This window comes from Mus caroli, unplaced genomic scaffold, assembly GCF_978045245.1.
Source record: "Mus caroli unplaced genomic scaffold, Mus_caroli_1 scaffold_6, whole genome shotgun sequence".
In the NCBI taxonomy this organism is placed as follows: Eukaryota; Metazoa; Chordata; class Mammalia; order Rodentia; family Muridae; genus Mus; species Mus caroli.
In genome coordinates, this window is record NW_028227261.1 from 36,073,847 (window position 1) to 36,099,133 (window position 25,287).

General features: G+C 43.5%; 1 protein-coding gene across 1 annotated transcript in view; it reads left to right on the forward strand.

The window, feature by feature from the left end:
• The first annotated feature begins 8,243 nt into the window (after positions 1 to 8,243).
• Positions 8,244 to 25,287, forward strand: part of Ctps1 (CTP synthase 1) — a 32,549-nt gene continuing 15,505 nt past the window's right edge. Inside the window, exons 1-7 of the mRNA XM_021160002.2 lie at positions 8,244 to 8,358; positions 11,229 to 11,406; positions 13,381 to 13,551; positions 15,980 to 16,080; positions 16,943 to 17,059; positions 19,922 to 20,005; positions 20,449 to 20,529. Of these exons, the coding sequence (XP_021015661.2) occupies positions 11,241 to 11,406; positions 13,381 to 13,551; positions 15,980 to 16,080; positions 16,943 to 17,059; positions 19,922 to 20,005; positions 20,449 to 20,529 (720 nt within the window). The 5' untranslated portion in view covers positions 8,244 to 8,358; positions 11,229 to 11,240. The remainder of the gene's footprint in view (positions 8,359 to 11,228; positions 11,407 to 13,380; positions 13,552 to 15,979; positions 16,081 to 16,942; positions 17,060 to 19,921; positions 20,006 to 20,448; positions 20,530 to 25,287) is intronic.

Genomic DNA, 25,287 nt, shown 5'->3' on the forward strand with positions numbered 1-25,287 from the left:
TTTTTGGGGGGGGGTGTTTGTTTTTTTGTTTTCGAGACTGGGTTTCTCTGTGTAGCCCTGGCTGTTCTGGAACTCACTTTGTAGAAATCCACTGCCTCTGCCTCCCTAGTGCTGGGACTAAAGGTGTGCACCACCACTGCCTGGCGATTCTCGGAGGTTTGATAACATTATCTAAGTTTAGCTTTAAAAAGGCACCCCACACACTCATGTACCTAAACCCACAGGAATCCTCCCCCATGCCCATCCCCCATTCTCTACCCGCAAAAGAACACTGAGAGACCAAACCAATGGCATTAGAGGTCAAGGCTGTGGCTATGCTAGAATGGCAACTCAAGGGGACCGAGGGAGCTTCCAGGCTTCTGTTGGTGTTGTTTCGGGGTCCGTAGGTGGGACAAATATGGAGAATTTATCAAATTATGTTCTAACAATTTTTATGCCTTTCTAAAAACTTCAAAACAAATACTTTTAAAACTGTAACATTTAAACATACAATAGATTTTTCATCTTTTGACACATATTTACTTATGTATTGGTCATTTGTGTGTGGGCTCACCCATGTCATGGTATACATGTCCTTTACCTGCTCAGCCATCTCACCAACCCTCCGAATATAATATTAAATGTCATAGCACGAAATAAAAAACCACAAGCTCCAAACTTCTTTCTTCAGGTTGTCTTTAGTGTGCAAAGTAATTCAAACTCAGAAACAGATGGGAGTTTTTGTTTCTTTGAGCTCAGATCACTTAAATGCACGTTGAATGCAGCTATTTGAAAACGTTGACTCACTTAAAAACTCTCACATGCAATGGGAAGTGCTTATTATGTGAACGAGAGGGCTGCTGGATGCCCTGTTTTCCACCAGGTTTCAAACACACCTTTCATGTGCTAATGACAGGAGTAGGAGCTGTTGCTCATGGAGACAGAATACATCTCTTAGATAGATCTTGGGTGCAGATGTCTGGAGCCTGGCCCAGAATCTGAAATTACAACTATTGAGTTTTATACACACACAATAGCTCCAGTGAGTGCTTGGTGGATGCAAAAATCTCTTGATTTTTTCTCTCCACTTGACGTCATTAGGTTAGCTCACTGGGTGCTATGGCAGCTGGGAGAGTGCTGGGTGTATAGTGGGTGCCCAGAGCACATTGACACACTGATCCATGACAATACCCAGGCCACAAACCACCCTTGGGACACCCTTGGGCCTGGCAATGCTCAAGACCCTCCAATTATTGGCCTGAGCTGATGCAAAGATGGTTTTTGTGGTGTTTTCTAGCCAACTGAAATACAATAATTGGTTTGCTTTCAAGAATGCTGATTTGTCTTGGTCAGATAGATGGATAAAAGCCAGACCATGGAAAAGTTTACAGCCACAAGGTAATTTCAGAACTTTAATTTAGTTCATAATTGAGGGGCTGATATGTGCCCAGCTCTGTACTGGAAATGGTGGACATAATGCTGGGTTGGTTTTTTTGGTTTTTTTTTGTTTTGTTTTGTTTTGTTTTTTTTCAGTTTTTCAAGACAGGGTTTCTCTGTATAGCCTTGGCTGTCCTGGAACTCACTCTGTAGATCAGGCAGGCCTTGAACTCAAAAATCCGCCTGCCTCTGCCTCCCAAGTGCTGGGATTAAAGGTGTGCACCACCACGCCTGGTCATAATGCTGTTTCAGAGGTGGGAATAATGGTCTTTTATTTATCCAATAACCATTTGCTGAGTATCTATTGTATACGGACACTATGAGACACTGTGGATAGACTTACAAATGTAGTAGTGAAGACACAACTCAACTTACCAATTAATTTCATAAAATATCAATCCAAGAGCTAATAGGTGTTGAGGGTGGGATGTTTCTCCTGAGCAATTATTATGTTTTCTACTCATTCACCCTGGTTCTTCTTCACTTTGGCTTTTAGAAAGCTTAAATAATGGAAAGGCTAAGAAGTTAAGTTAGCAGATCACCTCTGAAAAAGTCTGTGATCTGATTTCATTCCATTTGTGGAACAACTATTAACTAAAAGCCTACTATGTGCTGGGACCGGGGAGACACTGAGTAGACAAAAGAAATGAACATAGAGCCAATAAACAAGGGGAGATGTGGATGAAGAAGTAAACCATTAAAGGATGATGGTCAAATGCTGTGCATCGGGACTCAAGCATCACTGGCAATAAGCATGGCTGGCTTTCAGCTGGGAAGAGGCTCCTTGGTGCAGTTTCCAGGAATGGTTCTGAAGGCTGTTATTCATTTCTAGGCTTCTAGCTCAGCACCAAGGAAATTCAGGCATATGATATGCTCCTAAGAGATTAAAAAGTTTTTAAACCCATCTGTGTATAAGTGCATGTGCAGAGGTTAGAAGACAGCATGTCTCTTCCTCAGAAGCATTGTCTACCTCCTTTGACGCAGCCTCTCTTTGGCCCAGAGTTCATCAGTTAGAGTGGCTGGCTAGTGAGCCCAGGGTCTTTTTGTCTCTGTCTCTGCAATGCTGAGTTTACACATGCATATCACCACCACATGGGGCATTTTTACGTGTATTCTGGGGACTGAATTTGGGTCCCCATGTTTGCAAGAGTTGTTTTCTCTCCAGCCATAGTATGTGTCTGTTTGTGTGTGTGATTTTTATCTCGAAGACAATGACATTAAAAAGTGAAGTTCTTTTGAAGGCAGAGGGAGATGATCTCGGGGTGGGGGTGTGGGGGGGTGTGGTTTGGTTTGGTTTTTTGAGACAGGGTTTCTCTGTATAGCCCTGGCTGTCCTGGAACTCACTTTGTAGACCAGGCTGGCCTTGAACTCAGAAATCTGCCTGCCTCTGTCTCCCGAGTGCTGGGATTGAAGGCGTGTGCTGCCACTGCCTGGCATGTATATATTTTTTTAAAAAGGCAAGCTGTAGTTTTAGAATACTGTCCATCTATGAAAACTGACAACACATTTGTAACTAGTTGCTGTCTTTCTCTCCTGCTCCATCTCTCACTGAGGTAATCTGTGAGATTGAGGATTTGGTGATGGAAAAGTCAAAGAAAGGTTCCATGTTGGGCAGAGTGAGGGAGACAGCACAGAATGATTCAGAGGGTTCCTCACACTTGCCTTGGGATTTGCATTTGCATTCACTGTAGTCTGGTCTTCATTAACTATAAGAGTGGTTCTCGGGCCGGGCGTGGTGGTGCGAGCCTTCAATCCCAGCACTCTGGGAGGCAGAGGCAGGAGGATTTCTGAGTTCGAGGCCAGCCTGGTCTACAAAGTGAGTTCCAGGACAGCCAGAGCTATACAGAGAAACCCTGCTTCAAAAAAACAAAAACAAAACAAAACAAAACAAAACAAAACAAAACAAAAGAGTGGTTCTCGGGGGGGGGGTGCTGGGGAGATGGCTCAGAGGGTAAGAACACTGACTGCTCTTCCAAAGGTCCTGAGTTCAAATTCCAGTAACCACATGGTGGCTCACAACCATCTGTAATGAGATCTGATGCCCTCTTCTGGTGTTTCTGAAGACAGCTACAGTGTACTTACATATAATAAATAAGTAAATCTTTAAAAAAAAAAAAAGAGTGGTTCTCAACCTTCCAGTGGTAATGCTGCCACCCTTTAATACAGCATTTATATTCTGGTGACCCCAACCACAAAATTCTTTTCATTGCTACTTCATAAATGTAATTTTGCTACTGCTAGGAACTGTAATATAAATATCTGTGTTTTCTGATGGTTTTAGGTAAACGCTGTGAAAGTGCCACTCCGTCTAAAGGGGTTGAGATCCACAGGTTGAGAACCTCTGATCTATAAGACAGTGGTAATGTGGGTGTTTTCGTTTGCATTCACTGCCATCTGTTCATCATCTATAAGATAGTAATAATGGTAGTGCTTTCATTAGAGGGTTCTAGTGAGAAAGATGTTAGATCCTGTTTATTAAAAGGTGAAGAAGATTGTACCTGGTAAAGAAATGGAGCCAGAGAAAGGTCAAGTAGCCTCAAAGAGATTCCAATCTGAGGTAGAGGAGACAGACAAGTAAATAGCCAATGCCAGCCCACTATGACAAACACCTCGGGCAGCATCCAGTAAGCTGAGGATGTGTGGGAGGGGAGCTATGTTAGAGTCCCCTGGGAACATGGCCTGAGGTGGGGCTCTTAAGTCAGTGGGTGACTGAAGAGCGCTGGAGGGCTCAGCTGCTTTTCACCATGACTCAAAGCCTCAGATGGAACTGTAGAGCTGAATGTGAGTGCCAGGTAAAGTTTCTGAATGCACCACCCCCAAAAAGAACTCAAAAGTGAGTGTGTGACAAATCTAAGGTGTTTCTTAGCTGCGCTCACATGTGCTGTATCATGTGATTTTTACCACAGCCATGGCTCTAGACATGCAGTATGTGGACTCGCTTTGCATGACATATACAAAGCCAGCGACTATTGCCTGAAACATCTCTGTTCAGATTTAAAGCTGTTGCGTGCTATAACCTGCAGAAGACATGCTGAGTACAGACATGCTCGTATAGAAGCCTAGTAGCTAAATGACAGAAAACAAAGACTTTTAATATTTTCCTGCCATCATTCCTTAGGATGTAAGTATCACATATATATATATTTCAGTTGTATTGTGTTAGAGTATATAGCTGATAGAGTGCTTGTCTGTTATAGTGCAAGCCCTGGTTCAGTGCATAATACCAGGTACAAAAAGCTTGGTGGTCCATGTCTGTAATCCTTGTATTTCATAAGTGGAGATAGAAGGATCAGAAGTTCAAGGCTGTCCTTATATTAAAAAAAAAAAAGGAGCTGGGCAGTGGTGGCGCACGCCTTTAATCCCAGCACTTGGGAGGCAAAGGCAGGCGGATTTCTGAGTCCAAGGCCAGCCTGGTCTACAGAGTGAGTTCCAGGATACCCAGGGCTACACAGAGAAACCCTATCTCGAAACACCAAAAACTAAAACGAAAGAAAGAAAGAAAGAAAGAAAGAAAGAAAGAAAGAAAGAAAGAGAGAGAAAGGGAAAGAATGTTTGATAAAAATTTTGCTGTTTGAGTTTGAGTTGCTGACTGACTTGATATTAATTTGTAAAAGAATCATTAAATGAATTTTGGCTTGGGATTAGAACTTCCAGCAATTTCTGAAATGGCTATCAGCATAATTCTGACATTTTTACATTCAGCTATACCAATTTATTTGGTCTTTTCATCACTGATGATTATATGATCTATCAACTCTAGAAAACCTTGAAGATAGCCTATATTGTATACGATCACATATTCAACCAAGACTTTGTGTGTGTGTATACTCACTTGTAATGGGACATGTTAAGGTTAAGAGGCCAGAGAATGACATTAGAATATCTTCCTCATATGTTCCTCCAGCTTTATCTTATTTTTGTTGTTGTTTTTGTTTGTTTGTTTGTTTTTTGGGTTTTTTGTTGTGGTTTTGGTTTTTTTGAGACAAGGTTTCTCTGTGTAGCCCTGGCTGTCCTGGGACTCACTTTGTAGACCAGGCTGGCCTCCAACACAGAAATCTGCCTGCCTCTGCCTCCCAAGTGCTGGGATTAAACGCGTGCGCCACCATCGCCCGGCGAAACACAGTTTTCTTCGGACAAACCATACTTACTTCATGATGTATTTACTGTTTCAACTTCTGTGCTATGAAGACAGGCTCAGTTGCTTGTGTAGCATCGAGTATGGGTGACCTGTCCTTTTTAGAAAGTTTGCCTTGACCCCATTCTCTCAGGAGCTGTTGATGATGAAAGGCATCACAGAAGGCAGGTGGAGATGGAGGACAAGATGCCTAGCTGACTAAGTACTGTGCTAGGAGGGGAATTACTCATGAAGTTCAGAACAAGTCCAGGCTAGGGATATCAATTCCAGAGTTGTCATTTTGAACATGATTATTTAGAAGATGATATTAAGTGGAGACTTTTAAAATAAGGCCCAAGGCAGAACAGTATTTACAGGTCAAGAAGAGGATCTAGGCAGATGCAGGAGGCCTATAACTCAGGAAAAAAAATGAATATGGTTTCCTAGAAGCCAAGAGAAGACCATTTTAGGGAGGGAATGACCAGCTGGGACATAAGATGCTACAGAGGATGTCAGCTCAGGGGGCTGTGTTTTGGGACTATGGCTGCACATAGAAGCTTACAGGAAGACTGAGTCTAAGGTTAGGAAAAGAAGTAGTTAAAGTATGTGTGCACACACAAATGCATTCACATCATGTACATAGTGTCTTCCTTTAGGGCCTGAGAACAGATATGAAATTAGAATCTGTATCTTATGTTCAGAGATAAGGTTTGGGAACGTGAACTTGATTTTTGACCAAAACATTTTTGGTAGAATTACAGAACATAAACTGGACTGGACATAGTTCAGGCTTTAAGGACTATGGCTCATGACCAAAACACATAAAAATGTTTAGTTGGGGCTGGTGAGATGGCTCAGTTGGTAAGATCACCCGACTGCTCTTCTGAAGGTCCGAAGTTCAAATCCCAGCAACCACATGGTGGCTCACAACCATCCATAACGAGATCTGACTCCCTCTTCTGGAGTGTCTGAAGACAGCTACAGTGTACTTACATATAATAATAAATAAATTTTTTTTTTTTAAAAATGTTTAGTTAACAGGAACATGAACAATGACTGACTAGAACTCGTACAAGGAAAAGGGTGGAAAACAAAACCCAGAGATAGTCAGTGCCAACATTTTCCTTGAGTTTTGCTGAGCCTGGGAGGTGAAGCAGAGATGGCTGTGGACATCCAAACAAGGCCCTGGGCAAACATGTAACACTCTGCACTGGGGTAGTAGAAGGAGAAAACTGGTGATGTGGAGGGGGGATATCCCAGACATCGGTGAGTTGATAGGCTTGTATGGCACCTGAAGCAGTGAGGAGAGGGGGGCTGCCCTCTCCACTGCAGCCACTTGTCTGAAGTACCAAGATGAAAGACCATGCTGCTTGCACACATGAAAGCAGGCTGGTAGACAGAAATTCTCTTGTTGGCTTCCATTTTCTTGGTGAAATGGAAAGCAAGACCATCAATGGAGATAATATGGGAGAGTGGAGGGGAGTGAGGGGTCCCCCAGAAGAGCGCCTGGGTGAGGAGTTCAGTTTTGTACCTCTTACGGAAGCTTCTTGGAGCAGAGCAGTTTGGGTATTCAGGCAGACTCAGAGCATGCTGTTGGTTGGGATCTGAAAGAATCCGGAAGTCTCCTAGAGCAGCCCCTGTAGAATTCTCCTAAGTGGTTTCTTGGAATTCCACTTGTTTGAGTCATTTTCCTGAAAAACCAGTATGGTCATGGGAGGCATACCTTTTCTTTAACTCTTTCAGCAAAGACAGAATAAAAAAAAAAAAAAAAAAAAAAAAACAATAAATTGCTCCTAATGGAAGGAAACAAGCCTCCTGGATGGAGTTCAAGGTACAAGGTACTTCCTAGGGAAACCTTTGTGTAGTATTTGCAGGGTGGAGGGTATTAAAAACTCACATGGATTTATGTAGTATTCAAAAGACAAAATCATCACCTTATAAGCGCCTACAGCTTCCCACTCTCTCCAGGGGAACTGAAAACCTTTTGCCTACAAAGCTCTGCATAGAGCAGCCCTTCCAACCTCTCCAGCCTGCACTGTTTACTCTGCAAGGCTCTTCTGGACCTCGCCTGGAATGTGCACACAGACTTTTTCTTCTGCCTCATTTTCTATTCCTCCCTCCCTTGCTTGCCAGTAAACGTTTCTGCTTGTGAACCCATCCCGCATACGTGTTCATAACCCGCTGTACACTAACTCCCCAAGTCCCAATCGTCTGTGAAAATCCCCATGACTTGTTAGAAGTGGGCTCGTTTGCCTCTCTGCGTTTAGTGTCGGATGGAAGTAGGCTCGCGACCGTTGTTCTAATGCAGGCACCGTCAGGGTGCGTGCGTTGTGTGGAAAGGCAGCTGGCTAGGACGTGAAGCCAAGCGGCCCGGCCTAAGAGGGAGACAAGCAGGCACCGGGAGAAGGCGGCGGTGCGGGGCGAGAGCACGAGATGGTTTGGCCCGCAGCCTGAGGGAAGGCGGATGGGAGGTGAGAGTGTCCACCGGCTACTGCGGGACGAGGCAAAGGCCCTCAGATTTCCGGTTAGATGGGAGTCACCAGCAGCCTCTATACCTCGGACGAGGAAGCCCACGGAACCCACAACTCCCGAGTCCCACCCGCAGTAGCCACTCAACAAGCCGCGGCGAGGCGTCCCGCGCATGCGCGCCCTAGCCCCACCCTCCCCTGGGCCCGCCTCTCTCCGCCCTCTGCGTACGCACCGCCTAGAGCCCGCCTCTCAGAAAGACGGCTGGCGCATGCGGCCCGGCCGAGCACTGGCTATCCGAGGCTCACCGCGCGCGCGCCGGCCTTGCTGTGGCTGACACGAGACTCCGAAGCCGGCCTCAGGTAGGCTGACTTCAGGGATCCCGGAGGAACGGCTCCCGGGTGCAAGAGCCTGTGGCGCCGACAGAGCCCGGCGCGGACGGCCACGCCGCCGGGGCGATAAACGCCTCTTCTCACCAATCAGGGGAGAGCTGGCCCGGCGTTCTGCCCAATGGGCTGCATCTCTAACGGGAGTGGGGCGGGCAGTCCCGGAACGCGAGCTGCTGGCTCCCGCGCGCGGGCCGCGTGGCCCGGCTGAGGAAAGGGGCCGAGTCCGGCGGCGCGGGCTGCCGGGCTTGGTGAGGTAGAGAGCGCGGAGTGCCGCCGCGGAGGGGTCTCCCAGAGCCCCAACCTGTGATGGGGCTCGACTGGCGGCCTAGGGCTCCTCCCGGCGCTGCCCGGCGCGCGGGAGGAAGGGGCTTGTACGTTCGCTGGGCCTCACGGCCCAGGCTGCCCGGCTGCTGTCGCTCTTTCCAGCCCAGCGCGAAGATGCTGGCGTTCTTGAGGCCACTACGTCAGCGTGGCTGCCTTACGTCCACACTCATTATTTTAAATCCTCAGCAGCCGGGTGACGCGGGTGGGTGCTGCTGTGGTTCTCGTCCCACTTTTTACGGCGGTGCGAACCCGGGCATCAGGCGCTTCGGGGCTAGATTTAGATCTCAGCACATCAGCGGTGGATCCTGAGCCTGATTTTCACCGACTTCATTTTTTTTTTTTTTAACAAAAGCTTTCACATTTTTCATTCGTGAATTTCTCTGGTGCCCCTTGCTCTATATTATAGCTCCTGTACTTGAAAAACCTTTTGTGTCTTGTCATCTTCAGAAAAAAAGTGCAGCGTGGACATTCAACTTTGCCCATGGATTGGCCCCTGGCCATCCCTTTGCCCTAATCTTCTTTTCTTGGTGCATCCTGTGGGCTCACCTGCTTGTTCATGATTTGCCTGATTCGTAGCTCATTTCAGTCAGTCAACCTTTCGGGCCCATTACAAGGCAGGTTTTCAAAAGGAGCTCCTGGATCCTCCCTCAGTCCAGGTCATCTCTCCCGGAGATACTTAAGTTGGACCCAAATTTGACTTACGTTTGTGATGCCCCCAGCATGTGAGTAGCTCTCCCATAATAGGTAGTTTGTAAATGTTAGGGAATGGGTTCTCTCCAACTGGCTCTTTGTGGCTTTTGGAATATTTTTTTGCCAGTCACTCTGGGAGACTGCCAGAATCTCTCTCTCTCTCTCTCAGTCTCAATCTCTCTCTCTCTCTCACAAACACACACACACACACAAAGATCTGAGTAAAGTTGGGACAAGATGAGGTGATCCCGTGACAACCTGTTCTGAACTGAGGAATCTGTAGGAACATCAGAAATAGACTCAATGAGTCTAGGCTGTAGTCTTAGTAAGGAATGCCAGGATGCTAGGTTAGGACATACTTAAAATACTAAAATATAGCCGAGTTTGATAAATGCATTAATAAGAAGGAACCATATAATTATGAGGTGATACAGTTTTTCTCTCAAGGATATTGTCTACCCTTTTGGGGTTCACAATCTGCATAAGCATACTAAACACTCCTGAAGGTCTTGGGTTAAAGACTAGTCATCATTTCTTTTGATTTTTTTTTTTTTTTCTGCCCATAAAGTCACCTTCCCCTCTTTTGAAATAGGATTTCCATTTGTATGTAGATCAGGGTGTCTTTGAACTTGGGGCAACCCTCCTTTCTCTTTCCAAGTGCCCCTTTCTTTACAGGAATGGAGTACCACATCCTGTCAAAACCTTTCTGGAAAACCCAGTTGTATTTTGTAGAAATACACTTTTGAAACGGCTGCACAGAGGGTAGAAAAGCAGGATAACATTCCTTACTGTTTAAGGGGAAAGGTATTTCAAGCATTATGCTTTCCTTGCCAAGTTTGTTCATTCTTGTTCCTGAGAGGAGTGGAGCTGGGAAATGCGTCCTGCAGAATTCCCCTTTCTTTGTTCCTTAGCTTATTTTTGTTTTAATTTGGCTTCACACAGGGTTTTTAGAGGGGGAAAGTGTCTTCTCTGTGCTAAAGCAAGCATTTCTTTTTTTTTTTTTTGGTTTTTCGAGACAGGGTTTCTCTGTGTAGCCTTGGCTGTCCTGGAACTCACTTTGTAGACCAGGCTGGCCTCGAACTCAGAAATCCACCTGCCTCTGCCTCCCGAGTGCCGAGATTAAAGGCGTGCGCCACCACGCCCGGCTGCAAGCATTTCTTGATGCTTGGTGGCGGCATTTTCTCTTTTTGGTCACATTTGGCTTTGCTGACCAATTGGTGGCCTCTGAAGCTGGGGACTGGTGATAAATCTTTTGACCTGTCACTATGTCATTGCATGTTGATGCTGTTTTCACTTGACATTCAACTCTGCTGGCCTTGTATCCACTCTATTTGTCTCACGTGTTTCTTTTGCTCCCTGCCACTACATTATTACCCTCTGGGTTTATGAGTTTAATGTTATCTTCTCTATTCAGTGTGTGCTTCTGACTGGATTATTTCACAAGTTCCATTTCCTGCAGCCTGTATCATTTCTGTAGGGCATACCTGGGAGAGATTGCTGCCAAGAAGCAACTTTTAAAGTACAGATGAGAACTACATGTAATTGAAGGAACTGGAGGTTTTTTAAGACTCCTTTTAAAGGCTCAAGAGTTCTTTTCTGTTGGTCGGTCTTCCAGAACTTTGTTTTCTCTGTGTGATAGCAAATTTTCAAGGAGAATTTGAATGCTTATTCAAGATTGTGATTTTCCCCACCCTCCCATACCAGGCAAGTGTCTCAATATTTACCCCGGGTGGGGAAAAAACAATCACAGTCTTGAATAAACTACAAAGTTATATTTGTAAGATATATGTATATGAATGTGTGTATTTATATGTAAACTTTCCATGCAGGTTAAAAGAACAATGAAGTACATTCTAGTTACTGGTGGTGTTATATCAGGAATTGGAAAAGGAGTCATCGCCAGCAGTGTGGGCACAATACTTAAATCATGTGGCTTACATGTAACATCAATTAAGATTGACCCCTATATTAACATTGATGCAGGAACATTCTCTCCTTATGAACATGGTAAGAAAACTGCATTTTTTTCTCATTTAAATAGTAATGTGTCTGGGAGAACATGCTAGCTTTGGGGCATGAGGTATACATCTTGTATAACTTCTATTTCCTGCCTTCTAGAATGATCCTTAGTGCAACAGAATGCTTTTCTCTCTTGGATTAAGAGGAAGCTGCTATCTTAATAGATTACCCAAGAGTTTCTATAATACATGTGAAATATGGGGGGGATGGGGGGGAGATGGGGTGGTGGCAGCTGAATAAAATTTTTTTATTCCCTTGAAAAATGAAACATTTGGGAAGATGGAATATGCTGCTTTGTGTCCCCAATGTGTAGAAATTGCATGGGTGAGTAGAAGCTGTAAGAGACTGGGTTTTGGCCCTGTCATGACAAGTGTCCTTCAAACAGGGCCATTTTGTAGCAACCAGTAGATGCTGGACTTGAAGAGTAGGTAAGCTTGGGATTCTTGTTTTCCTACTGGAGTTGAGTAATATTCATAATGAGGATATTTTGAAGTGAGTGAAAGTTGAACCCATAAAGAAGGGTGGAATATAGCATTTTACTTTGTTATTAAAATCTTTTTTCTTTTTCTTTTTGATTTTTGAGACAGGGTTTCTCTGTGTAGCCCTGGCTGTCCTGGAACTCACTCTGTAGACCAGGCTGGCCTTGAACTCAGAAATCCACCTGCCTCTGCCTCCCAAGTGCTGGGATCAAAGGCGTGTGCCACCACATCCAGAGAGATAGGGTTTCTTTTGTGTGGCCTTGGCTGCCCTAGAACTAGCTCTTTAGACCAGGCTGACCATGAACTCACAGAGATCTGCCTGTCTCTGCTTCCTGAGTGCACCGCCTGGCTGTGAATTCTTATTTGTGGTGTGATGAATGATTTGGCATATCCAGCATTCTTGGTTTAAAGTTTGAGAAGCAATGTTGAAACAAACCTTAAAGCTGAGTCTGGTGGCTCTCAGTCCTGTAGTAGTAATTAGGAGACTGAGGCCAGCCTTGACTAACTACATAGTGAGCTCAAGGCTAATCTGGGCTCCAAAGTGAGTTCAAAGACCACCTTGGGCTACTATAGCAGGACCCTGTCATAAAACAATAGAACTCTTAAGTCCCAATGCCTTCAAGTTTTAAAATTCTATACATTTGTTTTCTGGTTTTGAAGTAAAAATCTGTAAGGATATATACTACTATTAGTAATAAGTAGCATTAGAACATCCATATACTAAAGGGATTTTGTTGTTGCTATTCTCTCATTTCTAGGGGATTGAACCTAGGGCATTGTGTATGCTAGCAATATCTATCTCTAGATAGGTATTTTTTATCTCTATAGATAGAGCTAGATAAATAGATACTGCTTTTGGAGGGATTTTAATATAAAGTTCTTGAGCAGTGGATGGGTTCCTGTTCTAGAAGGTGACACAAGACTGTTCCCTTCCCTGTTTCTGAGCTTGTCCTCTGTGTTGGTGTAGCAGTGAGTCATTCTAGGTAGCATTTCTACCAGTAAGTTATAGAGAGTAAATGTTAAAGGATGGAGCAACTTGGGCTGTTGAGTAACTTCTGAGAACTAAAGTGTAGCTCAGGCTGGCTTGTAAACTCAATACTACCTTTTTGTGTCTATGTCTAGGGATTTTGAAGTGTCCCATTTCTATTCTTGGACATTTTCTGCTTGAGTAGGTGTTTTGCTCAAGGTGCTGTATTCCTGTAAAGTCCCTTCACTTACAGCCTTCATGGCTGGCCTTGCCCTCCGTTCCATGCTGTTTAACTGTTCCCGAGAGAGAGTGAGTTCAGGCTGAAAGCTTCATCATCTCTTGGAGAATAATTGGCAATTTTTCTTTTTACGACATATTTAATTTTCTAGAAATGATGTCCTTGTTTTGTAATCAGATTATACAGACTTTGTTCTGAGTGTTTATATTTCAAGATTGAAATTGCGCCATGGCAAATGTGTTTTTCATTTCCTTGAACATGTTCACTCTTCACTGCAGGAGAAGTCTTTGTGCTGGATGATGGTGGAGAAGTTGACCTTGACTTGGGAAATTATGAGCGATTCCTTGATATCCGTCTCACCAAGGACAATAATCTGACCACAGGGAAGATATACCAGTATGTCATTAACAAGGAGCGCAAAGGGGATTACTTAGGGAAGACTGTTCAGGGTAAGAATGGATTGACCTTTAAGCCATAAGTTATTAGCCAATTTAATTTCTTTTTAGTTCAAAAACTACTTCTATAGGATTTTACTATTTTGTCAAGGTATTATTACCTAAATATCCTTTCAGCTGGAAATTGAGAATTATATGGTTGTTCACTCAAATAATGTGAGAAAGCCGTTGTAGTAGTGGCATTGGTAGTGTTAGTCTAGCATAGTGGCATGATTGGAGTCCAGCGAGCTGTTACTTTTACATGCTGAGCAGTGAAGGCAGTTTGATTGGGGCCTAATGCCAAGTGGCTTGTGTAAGTGAGGAGGACATGAGCTTCCATTGCATATGTTGGTTTCCTGTGTCCCGTGGGCTGGTGGGAGTCTGAGAAGTAGGCTCTTGGGGCCCTCTTGAGCGTTCACCAGCACAGCTGACATCTGTTGACTGTTCTGAGATTTCCTATAAGTAGTCATTTGGGAAAAATGTTCTCATTTGAAAAGGTGGCATTGGGACACCATTGGTCTAGTGGAATGACAGTATGCCAGTTTGGGCCATTGCTTTCCTCTGAGTTATAAGAACAGATTTACATTTGATTTTTGCCTTGCCTGCACTGAGAGCTAAGGTTCAGCCTGACACCTGGTTCTGGCATGGGGCTGCCTTTGCCAGATCAAGGCTTAATTATTTGTTGATTTGGGGCTTAACTCTGTTACTTACTAGCCCTATGAACACTTTTTCTGTAAAATGGAGGTGGCCAAGGCTTCTGCTTGAGCTGCTACTTGAGTTAAGGGACTGCATCAGTATGGTGCTGTTCCACCTTTCCTTTTTTTTTTTTTTTTTTCCAAGGCAGGGTTTCTCTGTATACCCTGGCTGACCCCGGAACTCCCTCTGTAGACCATGCTGGCCTTGAACTCAGAAATCTGCCTGCCTCTGCCTCCCAAGTGCTGGGTAGGATTAAAGGCGTGTGCATGCTGTTCACCTTTCTGACACATGGAAGAAATTAAGAATTCACATTGTGAATTAAGGTTATGTCAGACAAACAATTGCTGGTTCTGGTGTACTTGTTTTTCTGTTCGTTATCAAGAAATGCTTACTGAATACTCAACTGTGGTCAGACCCTTACTGGTCCAGCTCAGTATATGTGATGAAGGTCACTATCCTCATGTTAGTTGGCCATGGGACAGGCAGAAAACAAATCACATGAGATGTCTGATAGCATGTGTGATGGAAGTAAAGAGTAGGGCTAGAAAGCGTGACTGGGAAAGCCACTCCAGACAGGTGACTTGGGGCTTCAGGAGAGAGCTTGAACTTAGGAGCCAGTTAAGAAGAGTGAAGGAGGAGGCACAGGCACACAGGCCTCAGACCACTGGGATCTTTGGGCAAGGGTTAGAGGGAGGCTGTTGTGGCTGAGACACTACAGTCTGGAGCAACAGAGCAGGATCTTGTGATGCTCTCATTGAGTACTAGAGTTTAAATGTGGAATGGTGAGTTCTAATTAGTGTTTATTAGATCACTTGGCTGCTCATTAGCACTGCTTCTAACCCCAGATCATTCCCAACAGTCACCTTTGTACTTTAGGGACTTACATTCTTGTTCAACAACTGATTCTAAAGTGTTCCATAGTAGTTGGTTATTACTGATTCTTGGATGTGCAGCTGTAAAGACATTCTCACAAGTAGAGATAGCAGTTGTTGCTACTTGATAGATGGAGACACCAAGCTGAAAAATAGAGGAAACTTTTTATTCTTATATTAAATCAGTGAGTTATATTAAATCATTCATCGTGGTGAACTGAGATTTCATCCTAGATGCTGTGCTTTCATACTCTGCTGTGTTGTTATGTCTCTTGCAGTAGATTGTCTATACTTTGGTAAACTGGAATCAAATGGCATAGAGTTCTGGTAGACTGTTTGCTCCTGGAAAACCACTCAGGTGTGATGTGCCCACTGCAGCCTCAGCTAGGAGCAGTAGGGGTGGTCACATGGTCTTGTGTCCATGTGTGGCCAGAAAAGTAGACTGCCTAGGGTAGGTGTTCTGAGGTCCTTAGGGAGCCACTCTTATTTTTTAAAAGGCTATATTGAAGACAGGTTTATTGGGAAGCTGCTCTCCGGTGAATTCACTAGTCCCAAGGACTGAGGCCAAGGAAGTCACCATGGGGGTCTGGGGTGGGGTGAGAAGCAGCAGAGAGAAGAGAGTAGGGAGCCACTCTTGGCTTCATTCTTTTCACCAACTTCCAGCAATAGTTTGGAAGGAGGCCTAGGGAAGTGTGAGCCCAAAGATTTATTGAGTCATTTAAAGGTACTTCAAAAGTGATTATATGATTATATTTCTTGTTTAGTCAAAAAGGTACCCCATTATTTGTTCATCCAGGCAGAAAAGTACATCAGTTTGTTTTATCAGTGAATATATCCAGCAAGTGCAAGTCACAGGTTTCTTTTCTCTTTCTCAGTTGTCCCTCACATCACTGATGCAATCCAAGAGTGGGTGATGAGACAGGCATTAATACCTGTAGACGAAGATGGCTTAGAACCTCAAGTGTGTGTTATTGAGGTTTGTATGATTCTTGTCTATGTGAACTAATTCAGTCATTCCTCTCCACCAGTAGGACTATGCCCAGTGAAATCCCACCCTTCCATTCCTGTCCATGCAGTGTGCAGCAGCAGGTGGAATGGAGCTCAGGGAAGCAATTATGTCCCCACGGGTTCTCCCTTCTGTGTGTACTGGGTGATCTAACACTTGACTCCTAGTGGCAGGACACATTTCTGTCCCTCCCTTGATGTTGGCAGCCCTTTGCTTGCCTCTGGCAGAATTTACCCTATTACTGTCCTTTGCTTTGTTTCTGTTCTACTGTCCCTTCATTCCAGGACTGGAGTTCACAAGTCCCAGCAGTTTTGTTATAACTGGTAGTTTTTAAGTTATTTACACTTAAGGAGATACATCTAGGTTTCACTCTGTCTATCTATCCTTTGTGGCTCTCAAGTGGATTAAAGGTACCTAAGAATTACAGTTTAGTTCCTGGTACAGTTTTTTTTTGGGGGGGGGGGTGTGTGTTCAAGACAGGGTTTCTGTGTAGCCTCGACTGTCCTAGAACTAGCCCTGTAGACCACGCTAGCTTCGAACTAACAGAATTCTGTCTGCCTCAGCCTCTCAAGTGCTAGGATTAAAGGTGTGCCTAGCTCCTGGTACCTTTAAAACCTGACTATTTTCCTAAAATGCTGTGGCAATATCTGCAATGTTCTTGGGGTAATCAAGAGATTCTAACAGCATCACCTTTGAGCACAAAGCAGTGTCTGAAGACTGACTTCTGCAGGGTTACTAGGCTTTTGCAGTCACACTGTAACTGGGCACTGAATTGAGAGACAGCACGTGTTAGAGAGTCAACGATAACTTCTGACATTCTGTGTCCTTTCAGCTTGGTGGCACAGTGGGAGACATTGAAAGCATGCCCTTCATTGAGGCTTTCCGCCAGTTCCAGTTCAAGGTCAAGAGGGAAAACTTTTGTAATATCCATGTCAGTCTGGTTCCTCAGGTAAGCATGTGGTTTGGCTCTAATAGCTTTCAACACTGAAGGTGCTGGAAATAGGAAATAAAGAACTTCTGTGAGTCTATTAAAATCACATTCTTTTTTTTTTTTTTTTTTTTTTCGTGACAGGGTTTCTCTGTATAGCCCTGGCTGTCCTGGAACTCACTTTGTAGACCAGGCTGGCCTTAAACTCAGAAATCTGCCTGCCTCTGCCTCCCGAGTGCTGGGATCAAAGGTGTGCACCACCATGCCCGGCAAAATCACATTCTTATATTTACTTATTTGGTGTGTGTGTTGGTGGATAGAGGGCACACATGCTCGTACCTGCTGAGTCTTCTTGCCAGTCTATGATATGAAAGACTAAATGGAAAACATTTAAAAAGTGAAACAGGACAGTTGAAATTAAAGATGGTAGATTGAACTTTGTATGCTTATCTTTGCTATCTGTCAAAGTAAAATAATTTTTAAAGACAGAAATTTAAAAAGAATTTTTAAAAAGAATTTAAAAAGAATTTTTTGGAGAAGAATTGGTGGTAATAAAAGTAAGGAATTCACAAAGCTGCTGAAGGAGCAGCCTTGCAGCAGAAGATGTTGAGAAGTCACCCCTTTTCCCGAGGACTCTCCAGAGTCTCAGGATGGGCACTGGGAGGCTTTCAGGCTCTTCTGGGAGTAGATACGAATTAGGGCTCACCGTAACTGTTGCTTTAGAAGAGGTAAACTACTTACTAATTTGCTTATGTGCTCATTCCAGCATCTGTGTTTCTTTCTTGCCATAAGATAGCCTTGGGAAGGGTTTCCTGACAGGCAGACACTATGGCCAGTTGAGAGCAGTGATGCTGACCATAAATATGCTGTGTTGCTGAGATGCCTTGCTGTCTTCTACCTGCTGGTTTCCAGAGTCTTCAGAGCCAGAGTGGGCCCCTCCACGTGGGAAATCTGACACCTATATATGACTAGCCTAGGAGATGACACTCACCCTAAGGCTCCCCAGTCACCAGCCTGTCACTTACAGGGAACTTGTAGTTTGCTTAAGAATCAGCAGCCAGTGACTGCATGTGCTCAGCAGGAGCTAGATACAGTAAGAGAAGAACACGAGTAGGCAAGAATTAAAGTTAAGAATTGGGTAAACAGAGATGAAAGTATGAAGGAGGGAGGTTGAAAGAAGGACAGAGACAGAAAATAGGAGAGAAGAGGTAAGAACATTAGAAGATTGGTTCAGGGCTGGCAAGGTGGCTCAGCCGGTGAGAGCACTGACTGCTCTTTCAAAGGTCCCGAGTTCAAATCCCAGCAACCACATGGTGCCTCACAACCACCCGTAATGAGATCTGACGCCCTTTTCTGATACATCTGAAGGGAGCTAGCAGAGGTCCTAAAATTCAATTCCCAACAACCAGATGAAGGCTCACAACCATCTGTACAGCTACAGTGCACTCACATACATAAAATAAATAAATAAATAAATCTTTTTTTTTTTTTAAAAAAAGATTGGTTCAGATGTGTTAAATATAAAAGGATATCCTGAAAATTTACAACAAAGAAATGAAGAGAGAAGTGTAGCCTGAAGCAGGTTATCACGGTGTGGCTGGGGGCCAAGAGTTACTGATTGGCTATGGTAGTAGAGCCATATTCCTTTGTGAATGTGTCATCTTGGCTGCTTTATCCTGAAACAACAGAGTTGAATATATATGAAAAGCCATATGATTCACAAAACTCAAAAAAATAGTAGTGGGTTTTGAGATAGACAATGTGTCATAAGATACCTCAGAGCGGCCTGGCCTCACTGTGTAGTCTAGGCTGTTGGCCTTGAACTTTTGGCATCCTAAGTGTTAGATAATGTGCATGAGCCATGACACAAGGCTGAAACCTAAAATACTATTAAAACTCTTTTCAGAGTTTTCTGACCTGTGCTCTGAACAAGGAAACTTCAAGATACAGATTGAAAAAGCCCATTGAGTGCTTACTATATATTGGGGGTAAAATGGCCAGCACTAAGGTTATTAGCTAGGAGAGTATAGAGTAATGGAGCAGAAGGCCTCAAAGGCTCTAAGGGAAAAAAAGATCAGATGACAGTATGGCAAAACTAGGAGCCAGCAGAAAGGCTTTAGTAGTGAGGTAGTGGTTTTCAACCTTTCTAATGCTGCAACCTTTTAATTCAGTTCCTTATGTTGTAGTAACCGCAATAAAATTATTTTGTTGTTACTTTCTAACTAGTTTTGTTACTGTTAGGAATTGTAATGTAAATATTTGTTTTCTGATGGTCTTAGGTGACCCCTATGAGTAGGTCCTAAGGCACAGGTTGAGAATCACTGTTCTAAGGGAAGGTCCTTTCTGAGAACTGTAAACCTAGCAGATGTGTCTTAAGTGTGGGAAGAGAATAAAGACACTTTATATAGACAGAGAAATGGCACATGACTTACCTGAACAGTTCTTTACATACTCAAAAGTGTACACAGCTGAAGAGGATGGTGTCATGGTACAGGACAGAGAGAGCTCAACAGAGCATGCCTTAGACAGGAGCTGAAAAGTAGCAGTGAAACGCAGCAGAAGACTTGAGTTAACATGGGGTTTAGCTCAATGGCAAGCCTTGTCCTGGGTATGGGCAGAGCCCTGGTTCAGCTGTACCCAAAATATAGATATAAGCAGAGACATTATTTGGAGGGTTTGAGAGTGGGAGGACAGGGCCAAGTAGTACTGTCTGTTAAGCTGAACCCCATAGAACCAATAGACTCTAAAACATATGCATGTGTAACGTCAATAAAAATCTAGGCTGAAGTGTACAACTGAATTATTCAGAGGTTTAAAGAAAAGTCATGCTAGGAATTTTTCCTAGAGAATTGAACCACTGTTTTTTTCCCTTTTGTAAAACAGCCAAGTTCAACAGGGGAACAGAAGACAAAACCCACCCAGAACAGTGTTCGGGAACTTAGAGGACTCGGGCTTTCTCCAGACTTAGTAAGATTTCCTAAGTCCCTGGTTTTGGTGTCATCTCCCAATTCTAATTAAACTCTGGCCTGTATGGCAAGATGGACGTTTGTCAGCGTGTGTTTGATGGTGGAGAAAATAGTGCATCGGGTGGGGCTGGAGTTTGTGTGGACTTCCTGGGTCTTGCTTCTTGTTGCCCTCCATTCCTCCCGAGAACATTAAGGAGGAAAACCAGTCAGTTAGCTCCTGTAGTTCACTCGTTTCTCCTTTGCTCTCGTTTCTCCTTTGCTGTCTGTCGTACTCCTTGGGATGTAGGAGTTTTGGAGGAAAAAAAAACAGATAGTGGTGTGTTTGTGGATCATGTGCACTGTGCTTAGAGCTGACATTCTCATCTCTATTTTAATTCCAGTTGTGAAAAAGCCCTACTTTGACCCTTCTTTCTGCTCAGAGTCTCTTGTTTTCTTAATTGCTAGGTGGTGTGCAGGTGCTCAAATCCTCTTGACACATCTGTGAAAGAGAAAATATCAATGTTTTGCCATGTGGAACCTGAACAAGTAAGTAAAATTTCAGCTCTGGAAATGGCTTTTTACTTCTTGTCTAAAGCCAGGACCACTCTACTTCTCAAGACGTGTTATGTCATTGTTATGTCATTGGTAAGGGACAGAAAACTGCCCCTAGTTCTCAACACTTTTCCTCTCTTCTCCCATCCCTTGTTCTTTGTGCTGTTTGGCATGAATGTCTCTAGGGTTTCACCTTATTCCTTGTGCATGCTCATCAAGTTCTCCTACCATTGAGCTATCTCAGGCTTGTATTTTTACTTTTGGTTCATTCTAGCTTTGACTTTATGCTTATCTAATCTTAGTCTCCCAAGTGCTGAGATTACAGGTGTATGCCCCCAACCTAGCCATTGCTTTGCTTTTGGGCTTCTGGTGCAAATTCAGTTACACAGTGATACATGGTAAATAGGTGATCTCTAAAAAAGGATTGCTAGAGAATGTAGTTTTGCCTTACTTAAGCGTGTATACCCCAAGCCAGTTCAGACCAGATTAACCCTTCTAGTTTTCATTCCCAGATATGTTGGGAGTTTCCTTGACTACAAACTGGCAGGGAAATTTACACTATTGTTCAGAGATGGTAGTACATGTAGCTTGTTGCAGGTTGGAAGTTGAGGGAATCTGAGGCTGCTAGGTGAATTGTTTGAAGATGGGTGTATATATAATATGTACAAGTGAAGGAACGTGGTTGCTAAGTACATTATTAAAGGTGGGGTACATAACCCCAAACCAAATGTGGGTCCCAAGCTAAACTGTCCCCTGTTTGCCTACCTTGGTTCTTTTTTTTTTTGGTTTTTCGAGTCAGGGTTTCTCTGTGTAGCCCTCTGGCTGTCCTGGAACTCACTTTGTAGACCAGGCTGGCCTCGAACTCAGAAATCTGCCTGCCTCTGCCTCCCGAGTGCTGGGATTAAAGGCGTGCGCCACTGCGCCCGGCCAGCTCCCAAATATTTTTGTCTGTTGCAATGTTAATAGATCCTGTGATACCTAAGTATGGTGCTTATTTATGGAAACACTATTGGATATTGGTCAATGTGTTAAGAGTTTCTTTGTTTTTTTTTTTTTAATTTATTTTATGTGTTTGAGTGTTTTGTTACCATGCACAGTATGTATGCCTGGTACTTGTAGAGGTCTGAAGAGGGCACGGATCTGGAACTCGAGTTGCAGATGGTTGCAAGCTATCTTGTGGCTACTGGGACTTGAACAGAGGTGCTCTAGGTGAACAGCCAGTGTTCTTAACAGCTGAACCCTCTCTTTAGCTCCAACTAGTCATTCTTGACATCAAAATACCTGAGGCAACTAATTGAATAAAGAAAGGTTTATTATAGTTTAGAAACTGAAGTCTGAACAGCATAGTGCAAACTCTGGGAAGGACCTGTGATGGCTGCAGGTAGAGTGCAGGAGTTTGAAAGATCACCTTTCTATTCCAGCTGCAGAGAGATTGAGAGGCCAGATTCCTTATGGGAACTCAAGGGTTATAGGAAGAGTGTCGTAATTCCTTCCAAGGGCAGGATTCCCAGCATCTCAAGGACCTCCTAGGCCTGGTCTTAAGAGTTCCCCAGCACCCTCCAGCTATGCTTGCTTGGGCTTGACCCTCCAGCCACTTGGGCACTTGAAAGGCTCCAAACCACAGGGAAGCCATAGTACTAAGAATAGCCTGAAGGGGCCGGGCGTGGTGGCACACGCCTTTAATCCCAGCACTCCGGAGGCAGAGGTAGGCGGATTTCTGAGTTCAAGGCCAGCCTGTTCTACAAAGTGAGTTCCAGGACAGCCAAGGCTACACAGAGAAACCCTGTCTCGAAAAACAAAACAAAACAACAAAAAAGAATAACTTGAAGGAGATCAGAAGAAAGGTGCAGGCAAGGCGTTTCCAGATGAGAGTATGTAGAGTTTGTTTTACTGCTCCATGACTGAGGGTCAGGAGACAGCAGGCAAGCCCAGCTAACCTGGTGAAAACAGCAGTAGCCGGGCGTGGTGGCGCACGCCTTTAATCCCAGCACTCGGGAGGCAGAGGCAGGCGGATTTCTGAGTTCGAGGCCAGCCTGGTCTACAAAGTGAGTGCCAGGACAGCCAGGGCTATACAGAGAAACCCTGTCTCGAAAAACCAAAAAAAATAAAAAAATAAAAGAAAACAGCAAAGCAGAGGCCTTAAAATGAGAGCCGTCCACTAGTGAAACTTGAAGGACATTGGTAAACAGGGCAGTTCAGATCATTGGCATGCATGGAGCAAGGGAAAAGTTCCTTGACCTTTACAGAGGACTTCTTCCATGAGGAATCAGGCCTTGGGATAAAGGCATCCAGGGCTGAGACGCCTAAGCCAGGGGCTCCTTCTTAGGTTCTGTTTTATACTCAAACCACTGAGCATAAATGATTTTCACTTTTTCACAGTGACCCTTTATTATTTTATTTCAGGTATTTCTGTCTTTATAAGTGAAGAAAGGGGAGATTCCTTTCTTTAGCAGAATTGACTTTCAGAAGAATTATTCTCTGGATGTGGTGGCATGTGCCTTTAATCCCAGCATTTGGGAGGCAGGTGGAATTTGATGCCAACCTGGTCTACAAAGCTAGTCCTAGAACACCTCAAACAAAACAAACAAAACCAGAAACCCCAAAAACCCAAAGCTGTGAAAACTCTTCTGTGTTTTCAGAGATGAGCACCCCTCAGTTAGGACAGATTTAAACCTCACTTCTGTGTTTTCAGAGATGAGCACCCCCTCAGTTAGGACAGATTTGAATCTCAGATCTTTTGCCTGTCTTAAACATTGGATTGTTTTGTCACGTTTTAAGAGGTTAGTTTGAATGTGATCTATTTGTCATGTATGTAATAGGCAATGTTTTTTCAGCCTTTAGTTTGCTTTTTTAAGCTCTTGGTGTCCCACAAAAGCTTTTAAATGCTCAATTATTTCTTTTGTGGGTTGTGCTACTTTCTGGCTATTTGGGAACTTTGCTTAATCACAATACGGAAGATTTTCCTCAATTTTTGCAAAAGTTTTTTTTTTTTTTTTTTTGGTTTTTCGAGACAGGGTTTCTCTGTGTAGCCTTGGCTGTGCTGGCACTCACCTTGTAGACCAGGCTGGCCTCGAACTCAGAAATCCGCCTGCCTCTGCCTCCCAAGTGCTGGGATTAAAGGCGTGCGCCACCACGCCCGGCTGCAAAAGTTTTAATTTATACCAGACACATCTTGAGTTGGTGTCTGTGTTTGATAAGGAGTAAAAAGTCATTTTGTGTGTGTGTGTGTGTGTGTGTGTGTGTGTGTGTGTATTTCGAGGTATGCAGCTCTGTTTGTTGAAAGGGCCATCTTGTGATAATTATTTTTTTTGCATTGTATATGAGATTTGTTTCATAAACTTTAGATTTATATATATAGACTTCATAAGTTTTGTTAACTATAGTGAATGATATTTTTAAAAATTGTATTCTTGATTTGGAATGACCCACACACGAGGTACCATACTGATTTCTTTTGATTCATGGTCTAGCATCCTACAAACATTCAGTTAGACACAGATAACTGTAATTTCTTGTCTTTTATGGGCACACACAGGCAGTAGTGACACACTTAGGTAGTTGCTTTTGGTTTTTCAATGGGTGACATCTTTGGTACCTGAATAGTGACTGGGACCATCTTCTTGTGTTTAGTTCCCTAGACTTGACAGTAAGCAGGTAGCAAGTGTCAGGCTGAGGCTGTTTTCCATTTTCAGAATTTCCCTAATCATAATTTACCTAGAATTTTTTTGTTTTTGTTTTTGTTTTTTTTTAATTTTTAATATTTTTATTACATATTTTCCTCAGTTACATTTCCAATGCTATCCCAAAAGTCCCCTATAGTGCCCCCCCACTTCCCTACCCACCCATTCCCATTCTTTTGGCCCTGGCATTCCCCTATATTGGGGCATATAAAGTTTGCAAGTCCAATGGGCCTCTCTTTCCAATGATGGCCGACTAGGCCATCTTTCGATACATATGCAGCTAGAGACAAGAGCTCCGGGGTTCTGGTTAGTACATCATGTTGTTCCGACAATAGGGTTGCAGATCCCTTTAGCTCCTTGGGTACTTTCTCTAGCTTCCTAGAATTTTTATTATGAACATGTTCTGAATTGTAGTTTTCTGACTTGTAATTGTTTGTGTCCACAGAGATGATCCTTTTTAATATGCTGTGTGCCATGTTTCATTGTTACTTTTTTTTTTTTTAAGATTTATTTATTTATTATATGTAAGTACACTGTAGCTGTCTTCAGACACTCCAGAAGAGGGCGCCAGATCTCGTTACGGATGGTTGTGAGCCACCATGTGGTTGCTGGGATTTGAACTCTGGACCTTCGGAAGAGCAGTCGGGTGCTCTTACCCACTGAGCCATCTCGCCAGCCCTCATTGTTACTCTTATTACTAGCAAATACTCATTGTACAGAAAGATAGACTGTTTTTAATGATAGTATTTCCATAAGTTTATATCCTGAATTTTAATAGCATTTATTTATTTATTTATTTATTTATTTATTTATTTATTTATTTAAAAATTTATTTATGTTTTTTGAGATAGGGTTTCTGTGTAGCTCTGGCTATCCTGTATCTCACTCTGTAGATCAGGCTGCCATTGAATTCACAAAGATCCTCCTGCGTCTGTCTTCCAAGTATTGAGATTAAAGGTGTGTGTGACCACTGCCTAGCTTGAATTTATACTCCCACCCCCTTTTTTAAAATTTGTTTCCCACTTGCTTTACCTACTGTGTGAACCTTCTTTTTTCATGTCCTGTATGTCTC